The sequence below is a fragment of the Lissotriton helveticus genome, chromosome 8 (genome assembly GCF_964261635.1).
Source record: "Lissotriton helveticus chromosome 8, aLisHel1.1, whole genome shotgun sequence".
Taxonomy (NCBI): Eukaryota; Metazoa; Chordata; class Amphibia; order Caudata; family Salamandridae; genus Lissotriton; species Lissotriton helveticus.
In genome coordinates, this window is record NC_136069.1 from 66976084 (window position 1) to 66995517 (window position 19434).

Sequence of the window (19434 nt, forward strand, 5' to 3'; positions counted from 1 at the left end):
ATACCTCTAAGGGCATATTTACAAGCCCCTATCGCCACAGGAACGTCACTTTGCTTTGTTAGTTGACTCCACATTAATGGCGTTCAGTACCCCATATGGCGGTATGTGTTTGTAAACAATATGTTTTTGAATTTGTGATTAATTTGAATTTACTACAGAATTGTTCTCATTACGTTTTCATAGTCCAACAATTCTCACGCATTATTTACAAGTGACCGTGTATAACATTAGTGATTCAAAGGAAACGATAGCACAAAATGTAAAATAATGTAGCCACTCTGTGTGCTTAAGCAGGTCATTGTTTAATCCCTGACACCCCTTGAGTCAACATGGAGAAGTGAAAACATTGGAAAGGCAGCAGAGCATCGCAGGAATGTTTGATAGCAAGAAAAAGTACCCTCTAGCCACCACTCTACAGGGTTTGGGGCAGCTGAATTCCCCTTAAGAGGGTCATGTTCGAAACCTTGGCTTCCACCAGGAGGACTCTTTGTTTATAGACAAATGCTTCGCATTTTTATTACAATAAGTAGATGTGTATGCTTACACGCATCATAAACAGTTTTAAACTTCATTTTAAAAGTTATATTCGGGGATCTCTGCATTGGCCCATGCTCCCCCACCCATAATCCCCTGTTCCCTCAGAGATCATCCCGAAACCTTGCCATCTGGCGCTTTTTAAGCAGTCTCAAGTCTGTTGAAAATGCCCCAAAATGCTGATCATCCTCAAGCCTAAAAAATGTCCATGAAGTGCACTGCCAGATGGAGATATCAGGTGTAGGTGACCCAACCCTTACATTTTACATGTTTGTAGGCGTGTGTGCTCCTTAAAAATCAGCAAAAGGTCTATGACAAATTGCAAAGTTCACTATCAATGTTTGAAGCGGTCTAACAGGCCTGTCTGGGTTGCCAGCACCAAATGGAGAACTAACGCATTGAAGCATCTATCCTACTAGACAACTGTTGATGGTTTTGCGGCATGTCAAAAACCGCTTGGTAACCAGTGAGAAAGATGACACCAAATAAAATACAATTTGCACAATGTCCTATCTTCCTACACTATGGACACATTGATAACCCATCTCACCCACGTCTTGTTTCATTGCCACTCGTTGCATCTCTTCCTCCAATCCCTTCCGTCGTCCAACACCAACATGACTGCTCTGGAAGCCTCGTGTGCAGTTGTGGCATCAGATCAACGGCGGCTGGTTAAGTCTCACAGTGAAATCAAATGTGTAGCTTATTTTTGCAAGACATGGGATACATGAAAACAGACCCCTGAAGTACAGCGGCTGCAATATAAGACAGCAGCTGCTTCACTTTCTGCACATGGGATTTACTGGTGGCATCAGCTGGAATTCTTCAAGTGGTCCAGCATAGACACTGGATTCATGTCAGTGAACTTCTGTTTGCAACATTTGACCTCAGTTCAAGAGTTTTACTTCTTGGTTCGTCAACTGAGCTCAGGGTGCTGTGAACTCTCCTGCACGTTCATTCTTAGGAAAGCTAGTTGTTAACTGACAAATGATTTTGCTCCCTTACTGCATGGAGGAGATTCACTGAAGCTGGCACGGGGAATTACCTCCTTGTGAGTACTCCACCTTGACGCTTGCCTCATCTGTCGAATTCATCACAGGGATTCTGCCAAATGTTGGGCGTCTTCGATGCCTTCTCGTGATGTATTCCACTGAGGCAGGCCAGTGACATAAAAGGGCTTCTCTGAGCACCTTTTAAGATGCAGATTTTTTTATATTGTTGGTTAACAAGGATTTATTTCTATTTTTTGGCGGTGGGTGCCAACTCACTCCTGATTTTCTGTTGGAAACCACTTCAAATAATTCACATTTTCTGGTGTTGAAGATGAGATGGGAATGTTTAATTTCTAGTCTGGTAAAATGACCATAGTCCCTGTAAATTTGTCATAGTGAGGGGATCAGGATGAGTAAAATGAGGGCAGTCTTGGGAGGCAACATAAGGTGGGTTGTATAGTTTCTTACTTTGTGTTGGGTCAGGGTACACTTTCTCCTACTGTTAACACAAGTTGTGTTCCGTTTCTTGCGGTTCTTCTGTCCAAACTATGAGCTGCAGTTGTGTAATCCTCTCTCCTGCTACATTTCCACTTCATAGCAGTCTAGGGGTTTGTTGCAAACGGCATCTTCCTTTGGGGGACCAATCATAAGGACACTGTGCTGAAGGAACCGCTCCTCCGAGAACACATGATAGCAGCAAATAAGAAGAAAACGCAAGTGGCATGGCCACCCTCAGGAGGGCCGCCATCAGAAATGAATTAGGTGCTTGTAATGCAAATTTTAAAAATAGAATGGCCTTTTCTTTTTGTTGGTTTTTAAATATTTAGTGTAGAAATAAATCCTTTTTTCTTGTCTCATGCTTTCTTCATTTGGTCAAATTTGTCATGCAGAGTTTTTGTACATTTGTTTGTATTCCTTTTTATAAGTGTATTTAACATTCTAGTCTGTACAGGTTATTTATTTTTTTCGTAACCAGAAAAAAACTTCCCATATGCCTTAAACATAAACTATCAGAAAATCTACATGCCCAGGAGACTGTTCAGTTGCTTTTAGAAAAAAAGGCTGACTGCAGCTCTTTCCAAGGACGCGGACTGTACATTGATAGGCCCATCCTTTGGCCGGCCTCTATTTTCACAGAGCTCTGCCTCGTGGGTTGACCAATGAGCTAAGATAGCATCTGGGTTCTGACTGGGTTTTGCAGATTTGTGTTTCCCAGCAAAGAAGGTATGATTGTTTCAAAAGTCTAAAACTGGTACCATTTCTTGTCTTTGTACTTCAGCATCAACTGCAATAGAAGGAATGACAAAAAAGACACGTTACTGAAACGAAGACGGGCCATGCTATTATAACATTGTCACATTCGGCTTCCACAAAGGGGAAGAAAAGAGCTGAATGCTTTAAATGCACTGTCTTACAACTCCAATCAATTAATACAGCTTGGGACCTATTGGGCATATCAAATTTACATTTTTTTTACAACTTAGGATTTAGAGGATAGAAATATTACTCAAAAGTGGAAATTTGGGACAGGGCCGAGAGCTGAGGTTTAAGTCTAGAACACAGTTTGAAACACATTAAAAACTAGGGACTCGGAAGAGTCGGCCGGCCTGTGTCCAAATGGAAAAAGACACTGTCAAAAATGCGATGTATCCTCAAAAATGCAAAACAAAAACTGCTGCCAATTTGATAAATGACTTGTAAACATGAACTGTCCATTGTAGTTTATGAGAAAACTGGGAAAACCCAGAAAGTGGCACCATGTTACAAACTTGCTTAATTCGCACTTCACACGCATTGTATACAAACATTTACTTTGATTGACTTATTAAGTATTTGATACAGTATAGACTTGGATCTAAAGAGCAGGAGATCACTGCACAAAACATTTTTATTGTAGAAAGAGTTTATCTAACATGAGGTTCTGAGACGGCTCAACATCAGATCACAGAATGTGAAGAGAAGAGGGTGGGAAAGTATGAATAGCACAGGATTTAAAATCAAATCATACATTATGACATTTTACATCACTATGTGTCCATTTCGAGGCACAGGGAAATAAAGTGATTTACCCTCAATCACATAATTATGGCCCTCTGGTCAAATAATTAAAAAGGAGTAGATCTCCTGCCCTACACCTGATCCTGGGGAATGTTTGGTCACCTTGTGTTAGAGTCCCTGATTAGTTGGACAAACACAAGGTGGACTATGGCTACATTTATGAGACATATTCTAAGGTGGCATCAGTTATGTACTGATGAAGGCCAGAGCGTTCAATCAACCCTGTACACTCACAGAGAGCGAAACACATAATTCCCCTGACACTGCTTGATAATGGAAACATGATTATTCTGGAAGCATGCGTCGGAAAATACTAGTGAGCAATACTCTTGCTCAATTAACTTTGAAAGGCACAACAACTGGGAAATATAAGGCATCTCCTGTCCCCAATTTGAAGACACTCCTCTGGATACACATGTACCTACCTGTGCCTACATGTGTGAGGCAAGCAGAATAAGAAGTCAATTTGTAAACATCTTTGAAAAAGATTCTGAGGCAATATTCAGCATCCACTTCTGCACCCATTTATTAATTTCATTGTACTTGGTCCAGTATTTGTCATGGAAATAGCCTATTCCTCCTTTTAATTAGATCTTCATAGGCTCTCACAGCAACATGTCCCTCCACATTGGGGGAGCCCATACCCAGACCTGACAGCCAGGTCTTATGCAGGGCGGAATGGGAACTTAAAAGAGCCCTGGCAAAAATGATAAATTCATCCCCCATGTGCAGACATGCTAATGTGCGCTAGAACCAGAGCAACTCTTTCAAGTTGTTGTCGGGATCGCCTAATGTGCACCACCACTCATGGGCTCTCTGGCTCTAGCCTCCCAGGGGATTGCCCACTTGCCCGCCAGGCCAGTGCCACCATGTTTTTATGGGTCTAACATCACTGCTTAAACCACCCTCATCTTGGTGTATATTGTGCTAAATAAATATCATAACATATAACATTACATGAGGACTGCATCATATAAGAAACATATTTGTGATTCTCATCCATACACAAATCAAGGCTCAGTAATGGTCTCTATTGGCTCCTCCATCCTTGTGAAGAAATACCTTACGGCCAGCTATTACCAGTTTACTATTTTAACCTTTACATGCAGTTTGCAGGTCCACTCGAGTGCTCCACTCCGACACACACCCCTCTATCCATATCCTCGCGCACTTACCTCGTGTGCGTGTTTGGAGAAGGCCTCTGCGCTGTACATCATGCCCGTCGTCTTCTCTTCCAGTTCTCCAAGCCTCTGTCCTCTCTCATCCAGTGCAATCCGCGTGCGGGCCAAGTCCCCCATCACGCCTACAGCGGCGCCTTTCACCCCCTCAAACCCGCCTGGTCCGGGGATGTGCTGCGCGAGACTCCGGGACGCCTTGCCTGCAGAGGCCTCGCCAACTACAAGATAGAGAAAATGTAGCAAGTGTCACAAGCATCAGCAAGTCTTTCTTGCAAATATGGCTGAGCCAGACCATCAACAGGTGCTCCTTCAGCAGCAGGGTATCAGAAAACACAGGTACTGCTTAGAATAAAAAAAAAACACCCTTAAAAGCTCAGCAGAGAAGGAAAATGGATAACAAAGCTACTTGAACTTTGGAAAAAGGCACTTGTCGAAGATGGATATATGACAGTGAAGGGGGGGGGAACAAACATCACATGATGCCTGAGGGAAGTATATGTAGAGGTAAGTAAGTAATTGAAAGAAGACACATGGAGTCGGACTGAGCAGCAGCTTAATTAGTCTCTCTCTCTCCCTCTCAATACCCCTGTGTCCTTGTAAGTAGGTGTCAACTTCGAGAGTTTATAACAATTAAGAGTCATGTAGGAATGTGAGTTTTAAAATGTCAATAAGTGTCAAAGTGTTTTCGTTTTATTTGAAGCAATTAAGAGTGGTTCACTCGCATATTTTGCAAGTGGCTCACACAACGTCAGAGAATATAATTAGACATTGTTCCATTCCACCCAATTGGGCGCTACATTCCACTCCCAACCATCAAATATATTGTCTGCCTGCAAGCGCTTAAGTTAATGAAAGGCAAAATTCAACAATATATAAAAGTCCATACAGAACTGTAGTATTTTATGTGTCCCAATTCCCTCGATGTCTGTACTGGTGTGCGGATTGCCAAGAGTACATGACGTAAAAGAATGTTGGTATGTGGAATGCTGACAGTGAATGATGCAATAGAATGTTCGTGTCCAGAATGCGGAGAGTGACTGATGCAATAGAATGTTCGTGTTCGGAATGTTGACAGTGAATGATGCAATAGAATGTTCGTGTCCGGAATACAGAGAGTGACTGATGCAATTGAATGTTCGTGTCCGGAATGCTGAGAGTGACTGATGCAATAGAATGTTTGTGTTCGGAATGCTGAGGGTGACTGATGCAATAGAATGTTTGTGTCCGGAATGCTGACAGTTAAGGATGCAATAGAATGTTTGTGTCCGAAATGCTGAGAGTGACTGATGCAATAGAATGTTCGTGTCCAGAATGCTGAGGGTGACTGATGCAATAGAATGTTCGTGTCCGGAATGCTGACAGTGAAAGGTGCAATAGATTGTTTGTGTCCGAAATGTTGAGAGTGACTGATGCAATAGAATGTTCGTGTCCAGAATGCTGAGGGTGACTGATGCAATAGAATGTTCGTGTCCGGAATGCTGACAGTGAAAGGTGCAATAGATTGTTTGTGTCCGGAATGCTGAGAGTGACTGATGCAATAGAATGTTCGTGTCCGGAATGCTGAGGGTGACTAATGCAATAGAATGTTTGTGTCTGGAATGCTGAGAGTGACTGATGCAATAGAATGTTCGTGTCTGGAATGCTAAGAGTGACTGGTGCAATAGAATGTTCGTGTCCGGAATGCTGAGAGTGACTGATGCAACAGAACGTTAGAGTGTGGTCTGGAGTAGAAGCTTGGAGACAGTGACAGTTGGCGGGGGGATGTTGCCCTGACATGGACCTACCTACTGTTGCTGTGACCGCTGGGGCCTAAAATGAAATTAAGAGCTTATCTCCTACCTCGGTGGCTTCAGACTCTTGGATATTGGAGATAGAAATGAGACTATGTTGTCCTAGGGTATAATGTGTCTTGAAGTCATGGAAAGTTGAAACATCACCTGCCTGGCAGTGAACAATTGCAATGTTAAAATATGACATTCAGTTAATTCATTAGTGGGACTATGTGGCATTTGTTGTAGTGAGTTGCTTGAGCACTCAACAGGATGGTAAGTTCATGAGTGCTAGTGATGGTAGTGATGCGTTAGCGGGCGAGGGAGCTTCATGTGATTGTTGATGGAGAATAACCAGGAGGTGCCAATAAAGTATCAGTTAGATTGGCACAGCTTACATCAAGACTGTAAGAGTATCGGCATGTAGTGGAGTACGTGTCCGGGTGGAGAAACGTGCAGGCAGATTGTTTTACTCTGTTCCCATTGAAGGGAGAGTGTGAAAGCAGGTTGGAGAGTGCAATAGAGTGTGTGGTGGCCAGTGTGGGTATGCATTGGAGGATGAGTTTGAGTCAGTCACACATGAGCAGTGGGAAAAGGCAGCAAGGGAGTATTCAAGAAGGTTGGAAATGTGAAGGGGATCAAAGGGCTTCTTTACGTAATTTTGTCAAGATACAGGAAGAACTCAGCAGGGGAGCGACTGATGCATTAGTGTAAAGAGTTGAGAGATATGTACTCCCAGAAGGAGTGGGGAAGAAGTTAATCAAGTTGGCGCATGAAGGACATCTGGGACAGTCATTGATGAGAAAGCATTTAAAGGAGAAGTTTTAATGGCCAGGGACTGATCGTGATGTGAAGGAGTGGGTTAAAGGGTGTGTGTTGTGTAGAAAGAGTGAGAAACGTTTGAAGGTGGTAATGGAAGGAATAGGGTCACCGAGTGATGGAGGAAGTGTGTGGATGAAAGTGTGTTTGATTTCACAGGTCTCATGGGTTATGTAGGAGAATTGGGAGGGTTTGCAATGAACATGGTGTATGTTTTCTCGAGATGGGTTATGATGGAATTTATGAAGGATATAACATTGGAAAGTGCAATTAAAATATTGGAAAGGGTGTTCAGAAGAGAAGGATGCCCTGGGATGATTGATTACAGACAACAGTACTTGACTTGAGTCCATTGTAATGCAGAATTTCTTGAGAAAGAATGGAATAAAACATGTGCGTACATGACTGTACAATCCACAAGGAAACGACATTGGTAAGCAGGTGAACCACATGGTCAAGGGGACCATACAGGAGTGATTCAAAAAATGTGAGACGGGCAGTGGGGGATTTGGTATGGTCATACAATGCCACAGAGAATAGAGCCACAGAAGAGATGCCTTTTTGGAGGATGAGAGGGTGAGAGGGAGCACAGAGTTATCCCCTCAATGGTTGAGAAAGACTGAAGCAGTGAAGAGGAGAGTGTGGATGGGAGGAAAGGGAGGATGGAAGAAGGTGAAGATCAAGTTGGGAATAAGAGGTGATGGTGTCAACAGATTTTCTACTCCCAAGGAAGAGCGTGAAGTTCATAGCTGCCACGTTGATCTAAAGAACGGGCAAAGATGGAACAAAAGAAGGGTGGCTTTGAATTGCCATAAGGGTGATGAGTGTAGCAGAAGATGGTAACGGAATGGGGAAATAGAGCAAAGTTGCAGTGGATTTGTGTTGATGGATGATGAGGAGATGGGAGGGAAAGAAAGGGATGCGGATGGAGGTGTGAGCAGAGAGGAAGGAGGGAGTCGGGGGAGGTGTGCTGAAATAGGGAAAAGCAGACCACAAAGCATGCCTCTCAGGTTTTCTGATTAGGTGAATAACTCATCTGGCAAATGTGTAGTAAGGATGTTTTGTAGTTGTACTTATACGTTTTTAAGTATCTTGCAAGTATATTAGTGAGGTTATTTTGTAGGTACAGAATATTAAGTAATCTAGTTGTATATTTAACGTGTACTTTCAATTTGATTAACATATTTTCTATAGTTCATTGTATGTAGACATTTATTATTATGTGGAGAACTGAAGTACCCCTTGATGTTGTGTGTGATAACTACAAGTTTCACCATAGTGTTGTGTGTGAAAGCTGCAAGGTTCGCCTCAGTCGTCATTCTGTACAAATGGGAGGTTTGACAGGTGTGTTGTACAGGAGAGGAGTATGATTGTGATTACTTTGTGGTACTGTTTATTCAGCTTGAAAATAATGAAGTTGGTCAGTGTTGTTTTTGAAGAGTAGGGTTGAGTTTAGCATTAGTGTGTTGTAGGTGCGTACGTCTTCACTTGCTGATGTGGTCTTGTGCTAAAGGTGGTGTTGCTGAACTGCCCAAGTGTTTGATTATTGTCAATAGTTTTTTTCAGTATGTGTCTCCTGGAAGCTGTCATCATTGAGTCTGGAAGACATCCCAACTTCTTTTGGTGCAGTTTCCAGAGGGTGTGGTACAGGGTGCAAATCCAGTGCTTTCTTCGGACTGTCCTTCAGTTATATTGGTCTGGCTAGCTAATGTGATTGGATGTTGTGGATTGCTGGGCTGCACTTTGTGTGTACAACTGTATGGTGGAGTGTGCTGTCATTGTAGGGAAGTGTTAGCTTCTATTGAAAGATGGAGAAAGTGTGAGGATTTGTTGTGTCTGCCTCACCTGCATAGTTTAATAGTGTAATGTGGACATGTGGAGACTTTGTGGCAGGTTTACTGCAGAATTCACACAGTGAAGTGCAGCGAGCCAAGTTGCTGTGCTGAGTTGCATGAATGGAAAAGAGCTGAAAAAGCACCATATCTACTGAGATATGAAGCTGGGCTGGCACACTTGCAGATTTTTAGCGCCAAAGCAAGCAGCCTTACACCGTGCTGCAAGGGTGCCTGCGTTACGGGGAGGATTTGTTTTTGCAGAAAGGGATACCTTCCTGCACAAAATCAATCCTTAAAGGCATATCCATTTCTTATATGTGCTGAAGAATGCAGCACACATGGGAGGAGGAAGTAACGAGGAGAAATAAAGATATTTCTCCTTGTTATGCCTCTGTTAGGTAGCTGCATCATTTTGACGGAAACCCAGAAGGGACACCTTCCTGCACTGCTGTTGAGCTGCTGTTCAAAATAAATTAAAGTTTAATTTTTTTGGGAAACTTTAATATATATTGCACAGCAGCTCAAAGGCTTTGTAATATGTGGAAAAAATTGACAAAGTCAATAGAATTCGCATAGGCGAAAACTATTGGCTTTGCCAATGCTTGTTAAAAGACCCAAGACCTTTAAAGACACAACTTTGAAAGAGCATAATTCAAGGAAAGTTAATTATGTAAGCTTGAAAAACTGTATTCATTTTTAAATTATATAATTTAACTTATTATTTCTCGTGCAGGGCCCTTCCTAAAGGAGTCACTTGGTAATGATTTATCTGTAAGAGACATATGTTAGTTGTAGATTCCTTACCTTAGAATTTCTCCCAGGCATCAGTCTGAATCCGGAGATTTTTTCTTCAGCAGTACCCCTGCGCATCGGTAGGTGGCGTCTGTTGACTCCGCGTTCGGCGTTGTGGTTGCTCGGATGACATCGTAGTGCCTACTTAGATGCCGCCCCTGTGCCCTGACATCAGTTCTGACACGACTTTCCATGCCAGAAGTGCAGAGCCATGAAAGACACTGACCACTGAGCGGGGAGGATGGATGGGGTGGAATCTACAACTAATATATGTCTCTTACAGATACATCATTACCGAACGTAAGTAACTTGTTCATCAGAAAGAGACTATATTAGTTGCAGTTTCATTACCTTAGAATAAGATACCCCAGTAATACCATCCCCGGAGCAGGGTTTGCGAACTAAGGGTCATATTATCAAGACAGGCGATAAAATTATTGGCGTTTTAGCGGCCGAAAACTGCCGCTAAATCGGCGATAATGGGCTTGATAATATGCTCTATGGAATTCCAATTGAAGCCCATGTTAGATGTCCTTCACATTTAACATGGGCTTCAATTGGAATTCCATAGAGCATATTATCAAGCTCATTATCGCCGTTTTAGCGGCAGTTTTCAGCCGCTAAAACGGCGATAATTTTATCTATCGCCTGTCTTGATAATATGCCCCCATGTTCACATGAGAAAGTCCTGGTGGACCAAACGGGCAAAATAGCCGTCAATCCGGACTTGACTGTCCAGGTAATAGTTTAAACGTGTTCAGAGACACCCACGTTGCTGCCTGGAAAATATCAACGAGTGGAACTCCATGTTCCAATGCAGTGGTTGCTGCTGTAGCCCTAGTGGAGTGAGCTCGCACCCCACTGGAGGATCCTTCTTCGCAAAAGCGTAGCAGATCTGAATGCAAAGGACAACCCATTGAGAGATGATACATTTTTAAACAGCCAATGAAGAGAGTCTTTTGTGCGGTCAAGACAGAATGACAACACACGTTTAGGGTCCAGACAGTGGAGTCTCTCCTCCTCCTTGGAAGGGTGCGGAGGTGGGAAAAAGGTGGGCAAAGTGATAGATTGTCCTACATGAAATTGTGCAGCCAATTTAAGTAGGAACGAGGGCCTCATCCTAAGCACCGCTTTTTCTGGATGCACAGAGAAGAAAGGGAGCTTGGAAGATAGAGCCTGAAACTCACTCACCCTGCGAGCAGAGGTGATGGCAACAAGGAAGGCAGACTTGAGAGTGAGAAGCCTGAGAGGACAGTTATGAAGAGGCTTGAATGGAGCACACATATGAAAAGTGAGAACAAGATTCAAGTCCCACTGGGGCATTATGAAGGAGGAAAGGAGATGGAGGAAACAGATGAGTGATGTCCTTTAAGAACCTATTAACAATAGGACACTTGAAGAGAGATGGCTGATCTGGTAGTTGAAGAAAAGCAGAGATAGCTGCAAGATAGCCCTTAAGAGTCCCCAGAGCAGAGCCCTGCTGGGCCAAAGAAAGTATATACAAAAGAACCTCTGAAAGAGGGGCAGAAAGGGGATCCACAGCCTTTGCTGTGCACCATGCCATAAACTTGTTTCATCTACAGGTGTATACCAATTTAGTGGAGGGACACGTGGCTGCCAAGATGACATTACAGACATTGGGTGGACAGTCGAAAGCTGTCAACTGTCGCTGCTCAATCTCCACAGAAGGGGGTGGAGACTGGACAGGTTTGGGTGGAGAACCATCCCCTTCTGCTGCGATAGAAGATCCTCCTGAAAGGGCAGTCTGATGGGAGGATCGATGGCCATGTTCAAGAGCTCGGGGTACCAAACTCTTCATGCCCAGTCCGGAGCTACAAGAATAACTTGGGTCTGGTCGCGATTGATCTTCTTGAACATTTGGGGCAGAAGTGCTACAGGTGGAAAGGCATACAGGAGGCCACAGTTCCACTCGCGACGAAAAGCGTCGCCAAGCGAGTGCTGCCTCGGAAACTCCAATGTGCAATACTGCTGACATTGCGCATTCTGTTGGGTGGCAAACAGATCTAACCAAGGCTCTCCCCACCACTGAAAGTGACCTTGCACCACCTCTGAAGGAAGATGCCATTCGTGATCGACCAAGTACCGACGGCTGAGTTCGTCTGCCCTGGCAGTCAGAGAAGCTGCCAGGTATTGAACCACCAGGGTCAAGCCCTGATGTTCCAGCCATGTCCAGACGCTAAGAGCCTCCTGACAAAGGGTCCACGACCCCAACCCAGCCTGTTTGTTGCAGTACCACATGGCTGTGGTGTTGTCTGTGAACACCCGCACCACTTTCCCTTTGAGAGAGAGAAGGAATTCCTACAGTGCCAGTCAGATAGCCCGGAGTTCCAGCAGGTTGATATGGAGTCCGGACTCCACCAGAGACCAGGGGCCTCTAATCTCCGCCTCTCCCAGATTGTCGCCACATCACAGGAGTGACGCATCTGTCAACACCAATTGATCTGGTTGGGGAACGGAGATTGATCTGCCTCTGATCTAATCTTGGTTCGTTAGCCACCACTGCAGTTGCTGTGCAGTTCCCTCTGAGATGTGAATGTAGTCAGAAAGATTCCCCTGACGTTGCGCCCACTGGAGCTTCAGGTCAAACTGCAAAGCCTGCATATGCCACCTGGCATGATCCACTATCAGGATGCAGGAGGCCATGAGGCCCAGCAGCCTCAGAGTAATTCTTACCGGAATCCGGGATAGAGGCTGAAACATTGGTATCATAGTCCGAATATCCCAGTCTCGCTGTCCAGAACGTCCCGATGAAAAGGAGTGTCTGAGAGGGAGTCAGGTGTGACTTCGGCACATTGATAGTGAACCCCAGCGAATGCAGGAGGTCCGCCATCGTCTGGAGGTGGGAGACGACAGCCTGGGGCAAGCCCGCCTTCAACAGCCATTCGTTGAGAGAGGGGAAAACTGGAACAGCTGATCTGCACAGATGAGCTGCAACCACCACCATCACCTTTGTGAACACCCGCGGTGCACTGGTAAGGCTAAGGGGAGCACAGTGAACTGAAAGTGCCTGTGGCCCACCATGAACTGTAGATAGCATCTGTGGGCTGGCAGAACGGGAATATGGAAATAAGCCTCCCACAAGCATCCCGCAAGTCCAATGCCACCATCAAGTCGCCGTGGTCGAGGGCAGACAGGACCGGAGCTAACGTGAGCATTTTGAACTTCTCCTTCTGGAGGAAGCAGTTGAGTGCCCTTAGGTCTAGAATAGAACGCAGGCCTTTGTCCTTCTTGGGCACCAGAAAGTAGTGGGAATAGCAACCATGACCTATTTCTGGCGCAGGGACCCTCTCTATAGCTCCCTTGGCTAAAAGAGCTGAGACGGAGAAGTCCCAAATGATCCTCCTATATGCGATCATAAGATGGTGGCATGGAGGGAGGAAGAGTCTCAAAGGGGAGGGAGTAGCCCCTTCAGACGATTTGCAAAAATCACCTGTCCGACGTGACGGATTGCCAGTGAGGAGGTGATAGCAAATCCTGCCTACAACTGGCCCATTGATGGCCCTGAAATGTCAGACTAGAATGGTTTGGAGGCTGCGGCAGTGGGGAAAGGGTGGATTGGCCCGTCTGCTGGCTCCCAGACCCATGAGGACACTGGGTCGCACGTCTGATCCATGCAGAGGCTGGGCAGCTTGCATGAACCAGGAGCTAGGCTGGGCCGGACGTGGTTGGGTGCCCCTTCCGTAGCCACGAAAGGGACGAAGAGCAGACTGGAGTGGATGGGAAGGCGCAGTGAGGCACAAAGATCTGGCCGTGGGTCGAGAGTCTTTAAATCGCTCAAGCGCTGCATCTGCTTTGTCACCAAAAACAACGGCCATCAAAGGGCATGTCTATCAAGCTTGACTGGACATCCCCCAAAAAGGTAGATGACACTAACCATGCGACGAGCCAAAGGAGCCCTGATGTGGCAATCGTTCTGCCCAGTGAGTCGGTGGTATCCAGTTCACATCGAATGACAAATTTGTCTGCATCCCTCCCATCCGCAATGGCCCAGGTATCCTCCATCCACTGAGGCAGCACCTGCACGACCGTGTCCCAGTTGGTATGGGAATAGCGGCCCAAGAGAGACACAAGGTATTCACTGGCTGCAGTGCCAAGCTGGAGGAAGAGAACATTTGCTTCCCAAGATGGTCCAGCTTCTTGGTCCTTATCTGGAGGAGCAGAAGGGAATGCACCTTTAGAAGAAGAGGCTTGGACCACCAAGCTCTCAGGGGAAGGTTGTTGGGTCAGTGGCGACGGGCAATTGTCCTCTCCACAGGAGCCCCTGTGCTGGGCTTGGATCAAGTGCCCAGGAAAACATCAGTAAGGGCTTCACTGAATGGCAGTTGGGGTACAGAGAAGGAAGCCGCAGGCTGAAGCACCTCTGTCAGGAGGTTAGTCCTGACTGCCACCGAAGGGAAAGGAGCTCTAGGCCCAAGACCTCAGCCGCACTTCTCACTACCACAACATAGGACGCTCCATCCTCCGTAGCCACGGTAGGGGGAGAAATCAAACCAGTGTCTGGGGAGGTGTCCAGACCACTGGCATCACCCAGATCCTCCCGCCAGTCTGGTTCTTCCATATTTAACAACAAGGGGTGGTGATGGACACCTCAGACATGAGTCCCTTGCTCACTGCTCCATCAGGATTCAAGCAAGCCGGGCCGACGACGCCTGAAATGGCAGAAACCGGTCCCCGGAAGCTTGTCTCCTTTCTGGTGAAGAATTGGCTTGGTAGTTTGGTCTGCCCTGTTCCCATGATGCACTGGGCCAGGGACAGACTAATTTGCATATAGCCAGGTTCTGAGCTGGGATGGGGCAGTGAGCTAAATAACGGTGATGGATCAAGCCCTGATCTTTGGACTGGGTAAGAGTGGTCTGCTTAATTCAGACACTCTGTTCATCACCACCCCCTTTTCTGAATCAGTCTGGTTCTTCCAGCAGGTCAGTTAAAGGGTCCAGTGACCACCCCCAGTTCTCATCACCACCCTCTGGTCGATAGGGAACACCAGGGATGAACAGGGGAAAAAAATTACCCTCTGGCGTCAGTTTTGACTTCGGCAGACGTCGGTCCAGCTCCGTGTCCAATTCAGGTATGAGGATGGGGTTGGCGTCCTCATCAAGATCGGCGTCTGGGAAGATCCAGTGAGATCAACCTGCGTCAATCCAGATCCATGCTTGGATCCGCGGGGTCTCTTGGACGCCAAAGCCTCCGGCATCAAAGGCCCAGGACCCCTGACCTCCGCTCCGGCTCCTGGAAAGGGTGGGAGGCGGGGAGTCATCCCTGAAGCAGGCACCGGAGACGGAGTCTTTGGGCGATGACGTTCCGAGTCCCTTGTCGCGTCAGCCACACCAATGGGGTGAAGGTGAAGAGCGATTGTGCTTCTTTGCCTTCTTCTTGTTCTTCGACTTAACAAAGGACCTCGATCACTTGGAGTGCAACGAGGAGTTGGGGCACCACGAACGGTCTTGTGACAGTCCTCTCGAACGAGACCGGGAGCGACAAGGAGCCGACTGCTGGGCCTCCAACAACTTACAGGGCCGCTACCGCAAAGTCTTCTGGTGCATGGCCCGGCAGTCAGAGCACAACTTCGGTTCGTGTTCGTGCCGCAGACACCACAAGCACACAAGGTATGGGTCTGTCTCAGACATCATCTTGTTACAGGAACCGCAGGGCTTGAAGCTGGTCCAACGTTGGGACATCCCTCGCACACCAGGAGTCCAAGACTACAAAAAGATGTCAACAAAAGTCACAAAAAGCTGGACAAAAAAGATCTGTGCTAGGCTGGCATGGAAAAAGAAAGAACTGATGTCAGTGTGCAGGGTTGGCGCCTAAGTAGGCACCGCTTCGTCATCCCGGCGACCACGATACAGACAGCGGATGGACGGGGAGTTGACCGATGCCACCTACCGATGCTCAGGGGCACTGCTGAAGAAAAAATCTCCGGATTTAGACTGACGCCTGAGGGGAATTCTTCACAGTCTCTTTCAGTATAGATATTATTATAAGTAAAATACATTGATATGCTTATGAAGAAGCTGCAATTGCACTTTCTTGCAATTGCATTTCAGTTTTTTTCAACAGTTTTGATGAAATGTGTGTTATATATTTTGCCATGTTAACCCTGTGAGTGCTCATGACGGCACCACGCCGTCATGAGTCACGGGAGGCATGTGCTCATTACGGCGTGGTGACGTCATGCCTCTGCCGCTCCTCCCATGCGTGACAAATTCCCCGCCTGTGCGGGCGAATTAATGAGCGGGCGGAGTCATGACGGCACCACGCCGTCATGAGCACATGCCGCCCATGACTAATGACGGCATGGTGCCGTCATAAGCACTGAAGCGCAGCGCTCGCCCCCTAGCCCCCCGCCAGAATTCGCATCACGGCGAAGGGATTAAAATACTTTCTCATAAACAGTCCACACTATGACAGAATCATTTAGGGGGAGTTGGATACACCCTCAATGCTGTAAAATAGTATTTAAATGGTTTAAGAGAGCACCTCTGCACATTCCAGCCAGCTGCTGCCTGGGGCGCAGCTGAAGGCTAGAAAATGCAAAGCATTAGGCAATACAATAATAAATAAATTAAAAAAAATTACATCGGAGAGATGTGTTGTAGTTTATGTATAATCTAGATAATACCTACTATAGACTGAGAGAAATGTTAGCAGAGTGTGTGGAACAGATCATGCCTGGAACCTCTTTCAGACTAGTATTGCTGTCGCAGGATTGTGTCATTGGTCTAGGGTTATGTTCCCTGCTTGACCAATGCTGTTGCCTTTCTTGGTATGTGTATGGCTGTGCGTATTTACATGCAGCACGCATTCCTCTTAATGTCTCGTTTATGGCATAAGTGAGGGCAATTACAAAGGATTTATTCATTAGGGGGCATGTTTACAAGGGGATTGCACCACCGGAGTGTCACTTATTATGAAGCTCCTATGGCGCAATGCCCTGCACCAAATTCACAAAGCGGCGTTAAGCCCCTTTGCGTGCCTTGACGCGGCTTTGTAAATATTGTACCTTTCACGCAGATATCTGTGCAATGGCTGTTGCTGTGGGCGTTCCCCCACAACACCCATTGCTTTTTGATGTTGCTCCAAATTTACAAGGATTTATGAATTTGAGGCAGCGTCAAAAACTAATGCCACTGAAAAGCAGACATTAGAGCAGCGCAACGAGGAGAAAAACATTTTTTTGATCCTAGTTTTTGCTCTTTCTATATGTGCTGCATTGTACAGCACACATAGAAGGAGCAAATCACCTTTAATGAATATTTATGTTCAGGAAGCTGTCCCTTCTTGCACATAAACAATCGTCCCTGCAACACAGACACCCTTGCACCATGGTGCAAGGGTGTTTGAGTTGCAGGAAATCATCCATGCAATGCAGACCCACTTAACCATGGTGCAAGGGTGCCTGTGTTGGTGCTAGGCAGCTTTTTTTGCGCTAGTGCAAGGGTAAACACAGGGGTGCACCGTATTCTTGTGAATAAGAAGCATCGCTGTGTTTTTAAATGACACAGCACAGCAATGCTAAATTATTTGCTGCGCCGGTGCGCCATTTCTTTGTGAATATGCCCCTAGCTTTTGGTTGACAGGAGCCACGGTACATTTGCCGAGTTTCATATTATTTCAGAATATTATTCCAGAATAAATTCTAAGGGTCCCATAGAGAATATCCTATCTGGGGTACCCTAACAACCTTTGATCAGATCAATCCCTTCTGACACCAAATAAAGGAATCTAAAGTATCCCAGGATAAGTCTTTACTAATGATTTAAAATGTTTCCTGCAGATGCCAGGAATCTACATATACAATTATGGCATCACCATTCTCAAAGTGCCTGTCCTCTATCAGCACTAAACTTTACATATGCTCAATCCTCATTGCCCCTTACATATGCCTGTCTAATCTACATGAAAACATGTAGGTGCTTATAGGCCATAGGCATCACCTGGGATTCGCTTGAGGTTGCTGTACCTGTCACCGCTATGACTTTATTCACACCCCTCTGGCTGCTTGGGGGACCCTTGGTGACACAAGCAGCCTAAGAGGTGGTTGCCTACCTGCTCTCTGCCTGATCTTCAGCCCTTTTCCCACTCTCTTTGCCTCTCGGATTCCCGTTTTTGGCTGCTGAGGGACAAGTGTCCTGTGCAGGAGTAAGAGGTGGGATAATTTCTTCTGTTCTCACACCACAAAGTGTTCCAGGCTTGTGTGAAATAGAACATTTGCCACTGGAACCTCAGCTGAGAACTTTAGCTCCTTTCACATTGGTTCCTGATTAACAGCCAAATAATTATCATTTGTTGCTGTCATCTGCCCAGGAAGGATTTGAGCTGATGACCTCAATGTGAGATACTTAACTCAATGCCAAATAATTCTGTCTTATAAAACGGGGCTACATAGATATGAGGAAAGTCAGGCTTTAGCCTCCTTCACATCACAATGGTATACAAATTACAGATTTATATTTTAACTCATGATGCTATATATAGTGTTACACAGGGGCTGGGATGAAAGGGAGAGCTGGAATCTAGGCTCCTGGGTGCCTGCCTGACAATAACAGCAGTTAAGACACCTAGCAGAAGGATGCTATTACTTAACTATCTGAGTACAGCTTACTATATTCCCCAGAAAGGCAACACCAACACAATAACAATGTCCATGACTGACTAATGCCAGGGTCTGGACACAGTAAGTAGGCCTCTCTCTCTGATCTTTGCTTTAAGAAGGAAGAAGGGGCACTTACAGAGCTCTTCCCTGTCCAGGGTCTGTCCACTGCCACCAAACAGCCCCTTCAGGAACCCTCTGTTCTGAGCTTCTGGTGTTTCCACCGGTGAAAACAAGTCTCCCAGCATGTCCTAAGCATGACAGAGGAAAAAACAATGATTAATGATATCTTAAATAATTTTTGTAAAATTATGACCCTTCCATTATTATCAATGTACAATTGTTACAAAACAATATTCAATTGTGCTTTCGGCTTTGCTCGGTTTAATTTATAAATACAAAAATAGTTGGGCGTCGTGATCCGAACTCAAGCACCATATACAATCATCATGTGGATCTGTAATCGACATCATCTTTCTGCATTCACCTCACGGCTTGAAACCAGTCTTCTTAGTTGACATCACGACAGGAGACAGTGACACTGGAAAAGATACAGAAAACTACTATAGTAACAAAGTTACTATCAACGCTACAGAAGATCCCTCGAAACCGTTAGCGTCGACGACGCAGAAAAAAGGGAACTGATGTCATCATGCTGACGTGGGCCTATTATGGAGTCGGTGATGTCAGCGGAGCCGCGTGCGATGCCGTGCTTCTGTGACGTCGTCCTCAGCGGCGCGAAGCTACGAAAAGAATTTCCGAATGTTGCTGACGCAGGGGGATATTCACAAGATGAGGAATCCACTGGCAGATGTATCCATCAGAAAATGATTATCTGTTAGA

At 45.7% G+C, this 19434-nt stretch overlaps 1 protein-coding gene across 1 annotated transcript in view; it reads right to left on the reverse strand.

Annotated features, from left to right (window-relative positions):
• Positions 1-281: 281 nt before the first annotated feature.
• Positions 282-19434, reverse strand: part of STXBP5L (syntaxin binding protein 5L) — a 1741945-nt gene continuing 1722792 nt past the window's right edge. The window contains exons 24-26 of the mRNA XM_078656640.1: positions 18731-18842; positions 4760-4980; positions 282-2811 (exon numbers count right to left, since the gene is read on the reverse strand). Coding sequence (XP_078512766.1) covers positions 2770-2811; positions 4760-4980; positions 18731-18842 — 375 coding nt within the window. The 3' untranslated portion in view covers positions 282-2769. The remainder of the gene's footprint in view (positions 2812-4759; positions 4981-18730; positions 18843-19434) is intronic.